Here is a 16,576-nt window from a genome sequence, read left to right as displayed (position 1 = left end):
ACGCGACGAGCTATGGAGAGAACTATGCTTGGAGTTTTTTTACGCGATAAAATCCGGAATACGGAAATTCGTCGAAAAACTAAAGTCATCGACATAGCTGGAAAAATATGCAGGTTGAAGTGGCAATGGGCGGGCCACATCGCTCGAAGAACTGATAACAGTTGGGGAAGAAAAGTCCTCGAGTGGCAACCACGAACCAGAAGACGAAGCGTTGGCAGGCCTCCCACCAGGTGGACTGACGACATCATGAGAGTTGCGGAAAACCGGTAAATTCAAGTGGCGAGTTGTCGTTCATTGTGGCGTTCTTAGGGGGAGGCCTTTGTTCAGCAGTGGACGTCTTCCGGCTGATGATGATGAAATTATATCGATACAAGTTTTAAAAGTGATCGCCGCTGAACGCAACTCTATTTAGCATAAAAAGAAAAATTCGATCATGAAGCGAATGCTCTCTGAATGCCTTTAAAAAGGCCATATATTTCGTTCATATGAACGAGTCCTAAGATGTCAGTCGTATCAGTTCAAGGCCTAAGATGATTTATTACTCCGGCCCGCGGTGCCGAGTACTTTTGTGGTATCATCTTTTTTGCGAAAGCACTGGGGTGGTAACACTCGGTCAAGTGTGAATCAAACTCTCAACTGAGTGTTCTCTAAAAATGTTGCAGGTAAATAGTAGATTGTATAACAATAGCATAAAAAGGGCCATTTTGCCCGAGATGTTCAAATAGCCACCCGAGCCGGTACGGTGGGGGTGGATAGACACGTCGAGGGGAAAATGGAAAATTCCGAGGACATGAAATAGCAACAGTGGAAACAAGTGTTCACTTTACTATTTACCTTTTATTGTTCACGCATTACTATTATAATTATATATTTTTTAGTTTTATTGATCTATTTTGATTGATTTGCTTGATTTTTAGTTTAATATAAATTAACATTACCTATTAAAAAAAATATTTAGAAACTTCTTAGTTTGTGGCTGTTTACACCTAATTACCTTGCTCTTAGCTTAGACGAAGCTGTTATTTTATGCACTAGAGCATAAAAAGTAATTTTATGTCGCCTAGATCCAGCATAAACACTAAATTTACGAGCATGAGAAACAAAAGATTAATTGTTGCATTCATAAATCAAAATCAGAACGTTTATTTTACATGCAGGCAGCAAAGGGCTGTTCGAAATGTCACTTTTTATACTGGCAGCACTTTCGTTAAGACCATTACTGTTATGAAGCGCCGCAAGAAACTAATTTAGCTAGTAGTCGACCAAGAAATTAGGTTACCACCCTAATGTCATTTGTAGCGCTTAAAACGCCAAAGCCTATTTTTTCTCACAAGTCAATATGACAATCAGCCATATTGTTTTGTATTATTTTTGAAGTAGGAACTGTCATTAATCTTCTTCTTCTTGGTTGACCATACCTACTAGCTACAAACTGATATAGCAAAAGTAGGTACTGTAAACTCAGAAGATAAAAATATGATTTTTATTTCGATCCGTCTTCTTTGGCTGCTAGAATACAAATCACTTAGACTGCCTTGCGTCAGTTCGCTATTTTTTTAAATTTAAACATTGAAAATGGAACTGAGTTGTCAGTTCTAAAGTGAACATCTTGCTCGCTAATCCTGCCGTGAAGCAGCAGTGCTTGCACTGTTATGTTTCGGCGTGGAGAGTAAGACAGCCGGTTAAATTACTGGCACTTAGGCCTCTAGGTTGGAAACGCATCTGCAATAACCCTGGTATTGCAGATGTTTATGGGCGATGGTAATCTCTTACCATCAGGAGACCCACATGCTCGTTTGCCATCCAGTCGAATAAAAAAATAAATAAAGAACAAGCACAAAAGCTATCGTAAGGTCGCGGGTGAGCAAAAAAATTCTTTTAGTTCATGGATATCAAACCTAGGGTTTCTTTTTCTTTTGCTGTACTGAACCCTTAAAACGGTAAAACTGTAAAAAGTTCATTTTTCTTCTCAGTAATTAATTATAGAAGACAAAGGCGTCAGAGACTCGATTATGGTTCTAAGTTCATCGTTCGGTAGTGCTAATAAACCATATTATTAACTAGCTAATACACACAGATTTTCGTGTGGAAGGAAAACCAGCCAAGTGCGAGTCAGACTCGCACACCGAGGGTTTCGTATAGATTTTTATGTGATAATTATGCGTTGTGAGCGGCCGTATATAAAAAGTCTAGTGTAATAATCTGCTTTAATGTAAAACGTACATACGCAGTGTCGTTTACATGTTATAGTACGCAGTATGAGGTCATTACACTTTGAGTGGTTGGGATTTCCCTTCTCAATTTTAATTTAATTTATATTATTTGTATTACGATAAATAATTTGAGCTATGTTTATTTATAACGGTTAGTGAGATACAACCCTGTGACTGGCAGACGGACGGACGGACCAAGCCCTCGCATTCTGAGAAGAAGCTTGTGCCTAGCAGCTGAGACACAATTTAATATTTAAATAATGCTTTTTAATGTCACGCTAATATTTAAAAGTTATATTAAACAAAGTTTTTTATAAGTTTTCAAAGTGAAACTTTGTCAATTTAATTTTAAATACGTATGATAGCGCATAAAAAGACTTCTCGGTCATTTTGTGACCTCAGGCTCGGAAGCTAACGACGTCCCAACTTCCAACGTATAGTTGAGAAGTTTTATCTAGACTTTTTACAGTTGTTGGCTCCTGGCCAGCGATAGACCAGGAGCTGCATTAAAAGAGCATAGATATGCCATTGTGAAAGACTTAATAAGCATATCAAATAGTGTCACAGAAACGTGTGAGTATTTTATCCTTCGCAAAATCGTTTCAAAAGCGTTAGCTTAATGTTAGCTTAAAATTTATCTAAGCAAATAAAGAAATGCCACAGTTTAAAGACAGTGCAGGTTTTTGTATTGATTTGGCTCCTCAAAACTTACGCTAAAGAAGCGATAGCCAAAGACAACTAGCGTAGAATTACTCTACGTGCTAAGTGACCGTGACTAGTTTGTCGAAAGCATCCGACAAAGAAGAAGAGAACAACATAAAAATGACTTCCCTTTTCAGCCGCGAGTAAGTAGATAACAAAAGAAAGAAAGACATTTCAGATTTTTCTATTGAAATCATAATTATATTGTCTTGTCTGAAAGTATGGTTTTTCCACCACAGGTGTTTGAACGCAAGACCGCGTGCCAGGAAATATTGCCCAATCACATCTTCTTCTCATTTTCTTTGGATAACTTAGTGACATCATTAAAAAAAAATTCTTTATACGAATATATTTCTTACCAGTTCTGTAGTTTCGCCAGTTTGTAGTATTTTAATAGATTTTTAGATTCTTAACACACTAGTTTAAACCTTTAAACTCGCATATCTCGGCCATTCTCATTTTATCGTGCACCTGTCTAATTACCGTACCGCTTTTTTTGTCATGCAAAAGCGACACGACACTGCAACTGATCGAGTGCACATCTAGAAAAAGGACGGCTGCCATTTACATTTATCTGTGCACTCATGTATAATTTCCGTGTCACTAGTGCGGTAAAATAGCGGCACGGTAATTAGACAGGTGCACTATAAAATGAGAATGGCCGATCTAAGCTTTGCCTGTCAATTACACTAAAGCGCACTTAGCGAACCACTCCGAAGCTCAATCGCTTGCATAGGTCTATATTAATAATGTGCAACCTCTACAAGTCAAGGTTGAATGTCAAGTGAAAGATGTGTCTACTTTTTCTATTTATATTTATATCTGTGGTTGGATCTAAGCGAAGATGTGACATTAGATTAAGTTTATGCCTAGCAACGCGAAATATTGTACGGCAAATTGTACTGCGAAATACTGTTAACTAAATTGCTGTCACAGAATACGGAATGTAGAGGCGTGTTTGGAATTAATGCTGGTTCCGAAATTAAGCGCAGCTCCTGGACTATGTTTTAGTTTTAATTTGAATGTCATTTGTTTTTTGGTAAATGTAAATTTAATGGGTTAAATAATATTGCTCATGTTTATAAAAATGTTCATCGAACGACGTCAAATAGTGATTAATGTTTTTGTTTTTGTGCTTGTAAATTGAATTAAAGTTTGTTAAAATAAAAATATTTTTTGTAACTTGATAAACACGAAATCATTATAGCAAAACGCATAGGAAACACAGAAAAATTCTCAGGTACTTTGGTTGTTCCTTTTAGATTTTGCAAGTAAGTTATTTGATACCTACCCATTTTTCAGTGGTCTTCAATAGTGGTATTAAACTTGAAATATATAGCTCCGATGACAATTCATTGACCAAATGGTCATCACATCATCAATCATCATCAGGGTCGATCAACTTTTTCTTGTTTGTTAATCTGTCTCGTTGTCCAAGAGACAACAGTGACAGAGTTTCTTAAAAAAACTGCTTTGATATATGCGACTTATATGCTTAGGAGATAGTCTATAAAATAATGAGCTTGTAAAACTATGACAAAAATTTATACTCGATGAATTTTAACCACAGAAAACTTATAGCAACTCGTGGTTTTAAAGAGTTGTCCAGGGGACGTCACTATGGCAACGAGGTACAAGAAAAATTTGATCGACCCATCAGCAAAAACGATCTTGATATATTTTTTTCCTTCTTCCAAATATGAATTATAGTTTCATCCAAATAAAATATAGAATTTGGACGAGTTTAAAATAATTTTCCACTCTTTTCAACCAACCCTCAGCCAGGTCCCAAAATAGCCAAACCTATATACAGCGTGTACAGGGTGTAGCAGCTATACAGGGTATACAGGGTGTAGCGGCCTAGTTGGCGCATCGCCAGCAGCCTTGACACGAAGGTTTCGGGGTCCGGAATAAATTCCCGCCGGGATAAAAAGGTTGAAATGTCCAGTTGAAAATTAAGTTACGGATGCGTCAGATTAGAGTTGTAATTGTAATATGTGTGGGTGGATTACAAAAAGGACATAAATTGAAAATTGGTATATCGATGACCGGATAGCCAAATGGTTAGAAAACCTATGAAATTTGAGGTCCCCGGCCGGGGCAGATAATTGTGTGAATAATATGAATGTGTGTTCCCGGGTCTTGGACGTTTGATGTATATTTAAGTATGTATTTATCTATATAAATATGGTTATTCGTTGCCTAGCACAAGCCTTGCTTAGTTTGGGACTGGGTCAACTGATGTTAATTGTCCCATGATAGTTCCATTTTCCCACGACTTCTGCGAAGCATTAGTTTTAAATACCCAGGAGAATTGTCAAATTTTCTAAAATAAAAAACACCCTATGTATTAATACGGGGTTTGAACTATTTATGTAGGTACTAAATTTCCAAACTTCCAAGCATTCAAACTTTGCGGCGATCCATAGTCAAATAACTTCAAAATTTAGTGGATAAGTTAGTTACAAAAATGTTCTAATACTTGTTGTACTAATATTGTTTCAAGCATTTTAGTCTACAAGATATCATTTTAAAGGAATCTAAAATATTAAAGCTGGTAAGTAGTTGAGTCAATTTAGCTGAATGCCCTTGCAAAAGCTTAAGAGACATTAATATTTAAAGCGTATTATGAATTAATGATTATATCATGGACAGGGATGTTTGGAAATAATTCCGATCCGCATTGGCGATTTATTTACTTAAAGTATTGAATCTACTGTGATAAATATGAAATTGTGTTAAATACTTGTGATGAAAAAGTGATTAAATAATGTACAACTGTTTAAAAAAAAAACTCGTTGAGTTTCATTACGAGTTCTTCTCAACTGGGTTTTTCCGAACCGATGGTAAATAGATTTTATATTGATTTTGAAGTAAGTATGTTTCCATGCATTTAGTTGTTTATAGTACGCGTCAAAAGATTGGCGTCATTACGAAAGTCTCCAATTGAAAAGTTTCGCTTTTTTGTACTTGTTCAATTACTGGGATGAAAATTTCCTTATTCATTTGTGTTTTTTTAAAGAGTTTCAACGTGTGTCAGTTTTTAAGTCGGCTCTACAAAATTTGCAAACCGTTTACGACCACTTCCTGATGTCAGATTGGTTGAAATTTACTTATGTAAATTCGGTGAAACTCTAATGGTCCGACCAGAATCGTTTCCGTAGGATAACATATACAGTAAACCCAATAAAAAAAACTAGTGTCAAAAATTAAATTTTACTAACAAAAACTTATTAAACTGCAAGTCAATCCTTAAAACAACGAATTAGTCTCAGTCAATAATACACGTACTGTTGGTATTAATATACCTAAAACCTTTTAATCTTGCTTACATTCTGAAACAATTTAAAACTATACTACGAAACCTCTGGGATATTATATGAGATACTGTTAATCGTGATATTCCCACTAAATCAAAATTTAAACCCCTTAAAATTTCATCCATTGAGACATTATGATATTATAGCGCGATTATCAATTAGCATCATTAGTTAAGAAGGATTATATTTTACGACAATCCAATACAGTTTACAGAAGTTTCAATTAGCGATTGTAACTTAATACAATTTGTAGCATCCCGTCTCAAAGTACAAGTTGAGTCTAGGCTCAATTCAATCAACTTAGTTACTTGCAGAAAGCCTTAATTTGATTCTGACTACGCGTAGCGGGTCTACGAGGCGTAGCGGCTACGAGCGTCGCCCAATGCGGCAGCTACGCCTGTATTTTTATGAGTTATTTAAGTTTTATTACACCGCACCGCTTTGCGATCGATGTTTGCGAACAATTAAAAACAAAAGACAACTAAAAATTCTAAAGTGAATTGAAAGCACTCACCGATAAAATTCATCTCGACTGGTATCCCACTTTTAATACTACTAGACTACAACCTATCAACAATCCATAACAAACTCCGAATATAAAAATATTTTTTTTTGAGCACCAAAATTTTACAATAGAGACATGATACGTATTTGTTGCTAAGAAGAAGGAAAGAGAGGAGTTAGATTTGACTATGACATGGCGATGACCTTCCGCGTGGAGCGATTGACGCTCTGTGCTGAGGAGAGCGAGGCGCGTGGCTATTTATGCTCTTCGGCTCACTCACACCGACACGACGTCGTATCTACACCCCCCTCCATACGCGCGCGCTTAAGAGGGTGTACGAGGGAAATGGAAGCATTGTCAGTCGGTAATGGCTATGGAAAAGTTGATTCCCGTCGAATTGTGCTTTTAATAACGATCACCGTAATTATCGTTATCGGGAAGCCTGGGCCCAGTGACGTGATTTTCGGACGTGATTCCCCTTGGGTTTTGTTAGAAGCCGTCTTTAAAATAAGTAGGTTTTAAAATGTTCCGCAGAAATCTTTCGGAAATAAATTCAATCGCTCTCACAAAGGCATAGACAGTGAAATGTAAGTAAGAAAAATTGCTGGAATATTTCACTCCCCCTTAACGCTCACACGTCGGGTGTGCGCATGTGTGAGTGGTGCTTCGTGTAAGAACAAAGAGGTCGCCGATAGGGGGCGGGGCCTGGCGTGTGTGTGAGTGTGTTAAATCTTTTATAGGTCGATGCGTTAAGTAATTTACTATAATACCTTGCATTTGACATCGGGATACGTATACGCTTATTTCCAAGTTTAGGAGTATTTTTAAGACTTGTCGAGTTGACGATTTGCGTTTATATTAAACTTTTAACTAAGAAATGTGTTTTTATTTCTCAAGATGGTTTTTTAACGCGATAAGTATACAAAATAAAGGCTCGTAGCTCTTTTGATTGTAAAAACAATTAGAACTTTCATTCAAATCAGGGTCCATAGATTCTTAGTAATTTATTAATTTTATTTTACAGAGTAACACACTTTTTTATAATCAAACATAAGTTTAGCAATCAAAAAATAAAATGCTGGACTACTTTAGTATACTTTGCTAAATCAGTAATTGTAACTATATTCTACACTCATTTACAAGAGATTTAAAATACAGTGTGATCGATTCTACTCGCGATTCTGAGCAAACTGTCAGATTTTCATTTGCTTATTGTAAGTATGTAATATATGTAATTTTTTTTATTTGTTTTTCACGAGTTGATGGCGTTAGAGCTATCACTCGCTAGCTTTAGTTTTAGATAAGATCCTCATTGAAAACCAGCGCCACACGGCTTGCCTCGGCATTATGATGAGTCATGACCTATTTAGCGTCATGTATTTCTTATGTTTTTTCAATAGGAATATTACTGCAATTTTATCCCGTCAGAGCGCAGCACTAGCACATACCATATGTTTATGGCTTATGTTTTTTGAGTATCTTAAGTGTCCGTAGGATGCCGTAATGTCATATTACTTCACGTTTGCCATAAAATACATAGAACCGTGCTGTTTTTAGGATTTTTTTAAAATGTCATCATATAGAATGCAGTAGATTAGGTTAGGTTAGTTTAATATCAACTCTGAAGAAGTTACTATTTCAGAAATAAATTACTTTATGGCAAATGAAAATTCTAGAAAACGATACTTTCGGGCATATGAAATTCGGGCAAACGATACAGAACCATTATTTCAATTACATTTTTGGAAATATTCTATCGCTAATATCGATGTAAATATCATTTATTTAGTTACTTATAAATATGTCATGATTTCTATAGGTATTAATACTCTTTGGTCATGTCTGTCATGGCGACAAAATATAAAGAGCACTGACCTTTGGCACTGACGTTGTCATGGCGGTTTTTTTTTTAGTTGCCTGGAGCTGCCTTATACGCCCTATTGCTCTTAATGCCTTATAACGCCCATAAACGTATCTTCTTCACGGCAGGGGTATTAAAACCTTGCTTAATGGAATGGCCGCGCTCGCACAACACAGCCAATTTATTTCACTCTGTACTTTTTATGTGGACATAGGCGTCTCGTTCACAACAAGAGGGTTTGGTTATAGTTTTCTCGTGAGTGCCAATTTATTAGTAATTCACCACACCATAATTGCTTCGAAGGTTTGTGCAGGTTTCCAACGATGTCTTTCACCGAATTCTGTGGTAAATTTCAAATGTAAGCAATGAATTTGAAATACTCAAATCGACCAGGGTGAACCCACGATTGCTTACGATAGTCAAAACTAGGCTACCACGGCTTTTGATCTGTCACATGGTACAAAATATAAAAACCTGACCAAGTTGGCTGTTTCAACGGTTCTGTCTAATGGCGCCCACAGACACAAAGCTTCAAACTTATACCCTATTTTGTAATTAGTATTTTAATAAAAAAAAAATATATAAATATAAAACGTATTTTTTGTACGGCAGCCTTTAAAACCTTGCTTAATGAAAACCTTCCACAGCACAAATTTATTCAAATCTTCGGCTTTAGAAATGAGATATTTGCGTCCGTTCACTGGTTCAAAAAGAGGTCAAGTTAGTACAGTGCCAATTTACTTAGTAATAGTCGGTCACGTCTAAAAATATGTACCAAAACAAGGTTGCATAAATTGTAGTTCATACATTGTACAAAAATATTTATTATTTGACAAAAAAATTGTATTCATTAAACTTTTTTCAGTATTTTGTAACACAAAATGCTTCAGAAAGTTGCATGAATAAATTCCATTTAAAATGTCCACCTCGTAGGCAAAAATAAGTATACATGAATGGGTTCCATATACATATTGCAATTTGGCAAAATTTGTATAACGCCGTTTGATTCATAAATATGTAAACACGATTTGATATTTGATTCGTTTGAAGAATTACTGTTTGTTAAGCTTCGTCTTTTCGTAATGCATGCGGGCACGACATACATACTACGCCAAGTCCATAAATAATATTTATACTGGTGACCCTAGGCACAGCACGTTGTTACATGACCCGTGAATCACACTATTTATTTGTGAAATCAATCCGTTGCTAGTTTGAAAGATCTAAGCACTACAGACAAAAAAGCGACGTTTTATCTATGGAGTGATGATGGGTAACTCTGTGTTCCGGTATCACGTCAATTTTTCTGACTGTAAGGGGCTGAACATAGGGTAGAGTTTTTTCAAAGCAAGTGACGACTTGTGGGATGAACTGATGAGTGACTGCATGAAATTTGCATGGATATATTTAATTTTTTATATATATCAAACCCGTACTTGGTGTCCAGAGTTAGTCATTAATTCGACTAAGCACGATAAGTTGTTCGGGTCATCCACTAGGACAGTCACTGAAGCATCTTTTTGTCAATCTTAAATCATAATTTTAATTATAGAAGGCTTCTGAAGCGATGACGAATGGTGATCTGCCTTGACAGTTGGGTATATGGCGTAATTGATTTTAAAATGAAGTTCTTCCATGAAGCCAGTGATTTTTTCATAATATATAACCTATTTGAAGTTACAAATGGTAGTGTTTTTATCTTATCTATAATTTTATTTATTCATTTAATGTGAAGTGTTAATTGTGGATTGCAAATGATGTTCTAATTTCTGCAAATATTGTCTAAGTGTTACCACTAACAATTAAATTTAATTCTAATAAAACAAAAAAATGATTATTGCATTATTTATTGATTGACAAACTAATACTCAATATTTGTCAATTCAATTAAATTGTAAGTGTATAGAATTCGTGAGATAGACGTATGCAGTGACAATTGTTTCTGAATAAATCATTAAATAACAACTTACATTTCTATTCTATTTGTTGTTGCATTTGGTACATATTTATGAATCAAACATTATTATATATTTGCCAAATTTGTGGTTATTTATATGAATTTCGATAAAAGTAAAGAAGACATCTACAAAATTGCTATTTTACAGGAGGCGTATTTAGTACAAGTCGATAATTGAATTAATGGCCGTTATGTTTTCTATGGCATAAAATAATGCCTATGTCACTCTTGGCTGTAGGCCAGCTACTATATGCAATGAAATAAATAAGGCAACTATCTCTGAGTATGCCAAAAATCATGTCTATCCGTCGCTCCGTTTTGACGTGAAAGACTGACAAACGTACAAACGCACACACTTTCGCATTTATAATACTAGTATGGTTTTTTCATAGGTTAATAAATAAATCTAATCTAATCTATTATCGTAGCCTTTATGCATCCCACTGCAGTTCACACGCGTCATTTCAGAAGGAGAGGGCTTGAGCCATAGTTCCCACGCGGGCCCAGTGCGGATTAGGAACTTTACACACACCATTGACTTGCTTCGCAGAAATTATGCAGGTTTCCTCGCGATCTTTTCTTTCACCGTAATAAAGCTCGTGATAAATTTCAAATGTGATTTCCCACATTAATTTCGAAAAACTTAGAAATGCGAAGAGGGATTTGAACCCACGATCCTCTGCTTGAGAGGCTACAGTCCAACCAGTAGGCCACCACGGCTTTAATAATAATCTTTGTATACAATAAAATAATTGTTTATAATTCATTAAAACGTCATTCGTCGTCAACGTCACGTATTAACCTCATTTGTAATTGGACTGTAACGCATTATGATTTAATTTTATTTGACATTTTGTATAAGTTTATTCATTCTCTTCGGGTTCGTGAGTGCGACTCGCACTTGACTGGTTCTAAGCTCCTAAGCGTGATTCCAATAAGGCGGCATTCACGAGTCGGGCATCGAACCCGCGGCGGCACGCCACCCGCATTCCTCGGCGCAAATTACGTCATACACGCATAATTTCATTAAACATAATGCTTTAGTATGGCAAAGCTTTAAGAGCAGCATTGCATGGCGGCGTTTCACCGATTAATTAAAATTGAAATTGTGCGAATATTTTTATTTCAATTAAATTACGTACCAAATTTTCACGCTTTCTGAATTTATTGATATGTTTCAGATTAACTGTTCGTTCATTAATAAATATTTATGTTTTTTTATTATTGTTATTTATTACAAGGCAAATAGTATTAAATATACGCAAAATGTGCAAAAAGCTAAAACCAGTGCTGGTGAAAATGGTTGATCTGTTTATTTATTCTGGCAGAAACTGGTTAATATTTTCTATAGTCGAGAAACTATAATTCTTATTAATTTAATTTTTAGCACATTTTGCGAGTGGTGGTCTTTTGCTTTTTCGCTGGTTTTACCGTATATATTTGTTTGTTTTTGAAACAAAGTCATATTTATTTTCCTAGCTGAGTCTGTATTTAATTTATCTAATATACATTTTATTGATGAGTGTCTATGTGCTAAAACATTGAAAATCCACTGTTTTTCTCTTCCAAAGATTTTTAAACGCCAAGTGAATTTCAAATTGGAAATGAAAGTGCTATTTATTTTTTATACGACTGGATGGCAAACGAGCAAGTGGGTCTCCTGATGGTAAGAGATCACCACCGCCCATAATCATGCTCATAAAACAATATAGGTTAATTCCCTTAAAACACTCACCAATATTCATACTTAAACTCAGTAACGTTTGATACGCGCAATAATTCTTCTCGCATTACAATAAAAATAAAACTGGAAACCTTTTACGTGGACCGTACTTCTGCAAAAACACTCCAACGTTGAACAGAGAGAAGTACGCTTGAGTCGCTCGCACGCACACGTTACTGTATAACCTGTCTTTGTCGGTGGTTCTTACGTAGTACCGTCAGGTCGTAAGGGGACGAAAGGATTTTGATACGTGATTGTAATAAGGGATGAAGGGACTTTTTTTTCTTTCCGCGGAATAGGGTTGTAACGTATTACAAGGAATAACACTTATACTTCCGGCTGGTTTTATTCTTTTTTATGGAATTGGTCAGTTATTTTTTTTGGTGGGAAATTTAAGGGCCTACGTTAGTGGTTTATTTGCATAAAAATATACCAATATTAAATATTGACGGCCAGACAGTCAAGTGGTTAGAGAACCTGACTACGTAGTTTGAGGTCCCGGGTCAATCCCCAGTCAGGGCATTTATATGTACAATAGAAATGTTTTTTCTGGAGTAATGAACATTTGATATGTATTTAAGTAGGTATGTATTTTTATCCACTTAAGTATGTCTATTCGTTGCCTTACCCTTACCCTTAACACTACCCTTAGCATAAGCTATGCTTAGTTTTGGACTAAGACAGTTGGTGTCAATTGTCGCATGCTATTTATTTATTACAAACGCGGTAATTCTGGGGGTCAATCCGTCTGATTTTTTATTTGCAGTAGATAACAGTAATGCCAATAATTTATGATATTTGGCCAAGAGATAGCTTGTACAGTCATTAATATCTGCCACAGCGGAGCACGTTATGTATATGTTATGCACGTTTGTTGTGTCAGATATTGGTGTTGGTGTCTGTACATCTATATTTTTACAATGGGTTTATATCAGTGAGCATAATATTGTTGCTAGTGGTTACTTTCTAAAATATCTATAATAAAATTGACTTCTTTTTAAGTTGTGTCGATCCTTATGTACATTATGTCCAATTATCGTTACCTAATATTTAGCTCTCCATTGAAAGTCTGCCCAGACATTTCGGCTTACCTGGAATGAAGAAAAAAATAGTTAAATTTTATGTAGAAGAATGAAATTAGGCATTTAATTAGTGACTTTTATAGTCTAATAATGAATAATTATTAAAGTAAAATAAATAATCGAATAAACAAAATCAAAAGTAAGTGTTCCAAAAATATTTTTAATATTTTTTAGAGACATAAATGATTAAGTACTAAAAGTGCGTGAAATCAAACATGCTGCAAGAATTGATTTAGAAGTATTGATATGCAAGTTTATTAAATCCTGTAAAATTAAATAACATTAACGTTGCCATTAAAAATATCACACGTGATCTCTTATATAATGTGATATCTTTAAGTTATAAATCTTTAAAACGATATTTATCGAAGTGAAGATATTGCGCAAATGACACGTTCGTAGACGCTCTACGGCGTAGCATCCGCTACGACACGTAGCACTTTTTCCAGCCGACCTGTTAAAGTGCTACGAATTATTTCCACAATATATATTGAGATGTAAAGGCTGACATGATGAAATTGCTGAATTATAAAAAAACCTCGACATAGTGCAGAAAATCAATAGAACTAATTTCTTGCACTGGTAACACTAAATTCAAATGCCATCTGTCTATTGCTGTCAAAGCTTAACGTTGTTTGCGCGTGGTATTTTATGGTTCAAGATTTTTATTTTCTCAAAAGAATATAAATATTCACTTACAAATGGTTTGGGAAACCTATCTTAGTGTACGAGTATACATGCGTGGTATTTTAAAGTGTTTTTTTGTGGTTTTGTGCGGTAAAATCCGAATATTATCCATAGCCTTGGAACGAAAATTATTCGCAATGTATAAAACATTAGCGACAATTAAATATAATGTATTTGTCATAAAAAAAGCTGAGGGATTAGGAAATATTCCTTTAAATAATATCACCGACACCGTTGTCAATATGACTGATAGGTATCGTATAGAAAGTGTAAAGAATGTTGCAATATAAAACGTAGAAGTGCTGCCCTCGCGTCAGGTTTTTTTATATTTCTGGTCAGCCTTTAATAAATTGACGCATTTCCAATTTAAAAAAAAATGGCTAAGTGCGAGTCGGGCTCACGCAGGGAAAGTGAGTCAAGTGAAAGTCGGGCTGTGAGAAACTGAGAAGAGGGAAATAAGGTAAAACAATCACAATGAAATTTGGAACCAAACCAATAGAAACCCTCTCATCTCTAGTCGAAACAGCTGAGCGGAGCGAGGCGAGGTAAATGAAGCGTTTCTATTGGTTCATGAAAAACACATTCCTCGCAAGATCTGGTGGAAACGGAGCCTTAACCTGTGAAGCAATGAGGGCTATCGCGTATGAATTCGCCACTAGAGGCGCTAGTGTAGCGTGAGATCTCCGAAATGTCAAATCTCATAGTTTTTGGGTGAGCTACGCGGGTTTTTTATAATTAGAATAAATTTGTGAATATTTTGCAATATCTGAAATTAATTATAGCATATATGCGTTCTGGGGCAATGAATGTCTGTGTTTTGAGACAGTTTTGTCTTTCGTAAACCTTTGTCCTGCCTTTTTTCCGAACAAAACGGGGACTATGCAACACTGTGGCATGCTCGATATTTTTATGGCACGGTTTTAAGGTGTATTAAATATGATTTTAATCTAAACTTTGTTTTCACGCCCGTAATAACAGACTTTGAAAGCCATACTTAAAAACCTCACGCTACAGTGCGCCATCTAGTGAGACAAAAAACGATAGCCCTCATTCAATGCGTGTGAAGTTACCAATCCGCACTGGGCCCGTGTGGGAACTACTCAAGCCGTCTAAGTCTGAAAAGTCCCCTGTGTCCAGCAGTGGGACGTACATAGGCTGGGATGGTAATGATGGCGATGCCACTTATACTTGGTTTGGATAGGTATTTAACTAAACGTAAACAAAACAACGTCAATTGGTGTCTGAAATATTGAAATTCCCCCATTAAACTACCTAAACATTTACATTTCTGTATTGTAATACACTAGTCTAGTTTGTATCACAATGATATAAGTAAAATGTTTGAAATTCTTGAATGTCCCAAATCTGGCAGTTGAAGTTTGTTTACATTTAGTCAAATACCTATCCAAACCAAGTATAGTTGTTTTACATTTTTACTCTCAGTAAAAATCAGCCCCTATCTACAAGACATAGTTCTAGCAGCAGAACCCGCCTTAGGGGGCATTAAACTCGTCTAAAGGCGGCCGTCCACCGCGATAAACCGCCGCACTCGCCTCTGATTTCATTTACAATTCATTTCATATACTTAGCCGCGCCTCTGATCGACTGCAGGGTTGGCTCTGCTAGCCTGTTGCTTTTATTTTTAAGTAACTATTAACAGCAACTTTGCCAGTTTCCCGTAGGAAGCTCATGAATTCCGGGATAAAATAATGGCTTAATGTTATTCGCTGATAAATCAATTAAATTAAATTGTAAGGGGTTTTTAACCAATGTGTGTTGCCAGTAATGACATATGGATCCGAGACGTGGTGCTTCACTATAGGCCTTATAAATAGGCTCAGAGTTGCTCAGCGAGCTATGGCTCTCTAGTTATTGCTCTCTAGGGGATCGAATCAGAAATGAGGAGATACGTAGAATAATAAGAGTCACCGGCATAGCCAAGCGAATTAGCTCGTTGAAGTGGCAATGGGCGGGCCATATAGCACGGAGAACAGATGGCCGTAGGGGCCGAAAAGTTCTCGAGTGGAGACCGCGGATTGGCAAGCGCAGCGTAGGACGTCCACCAACGAGATGGACGGATGACCTGGTTAAAGCCGCGGGTTCACGGTGGATGCAGGCCGCTGCCAGCCGAAGCGACTGGAGGTCTGAATGTCTGGATGATGAATGATGATAAAATAATAAGGGGCGCCACCAATTTCGATTTGGGGTTTCGAACGCAGTAAATACATGCAAATCTATGGACTACATACGGATGGTATAAATAGTTTTCCGTTCGAACTTTCCTCTAATTCGGAATTCCGCATGGTGGCCTGTGCTTCAGAATTCAGCCGTCAGCATAAAACTCCTAAAAATTCCCAACCCTTCCCTTCGGAATTTCGAATCGGAAGTTTAGGTTAGAGGGTTTAGGTTTAAGTTAAGTTTGAAGTTTTAATTTTTGAAAGTTGCAGAACTAAAGTAGTTTTATTTGGGTAAACCTGTGCTTTAATTTTTTGCTCCTGTTATAGGGTGCACCCGGTATTGAAAGTT

The 16,576-nt window shown here is 36.2% G+C and overlaps 1 protein-coding gene across 4 annotated transcripts in view; it reads right to left on the bottom strand.

The window, feature by feature from the left end:
- Positions 1-16,576, bottom strand: part of LOC141442422 (complexin-like) — a 362,634-nt gene that overhangs the window by 25,203 nt on the left and 320,855 nt on the right. The window contains exon 1 of one of the 4 annotated variants that reach the window (XM_074107403.1): positions 6,750-6,963. The exons of the other annotated variants lie outside the window; for them this stretch is intronic. Coding sequence (XP_073963504.1) covers positions 6,750-6,762 — 13 coding nt within the window. The 5' untranslated portion in view covers positions 6,763-6,963. Of the gene's footprint in view, positions 1-6,749; positions 6,964-16,576 lie in introns of those variants that run through there. 4 annotated transcript variants of the gene reach the window in all.

The sequence above is a fragment of the Choristoneura fumiferana genome, chromosome 25 (genome assembly GCF_025370935.1).
Source record: "Choristoneura fumiferana chromosome 25, NRCan_CFum_1, whole genome shotgun sequence".
Classification (NCBI taxonomy): domain Eukaryota; kingdom Metazoa; phylum Arthropoda; class Insecta; order Lepidoptera; family Tortricidae; genus Choristoneura; species Choristoneura fumiferana.
This window is presented reverse-complemented; position numbering and strand designations above follow the sequence as displayed.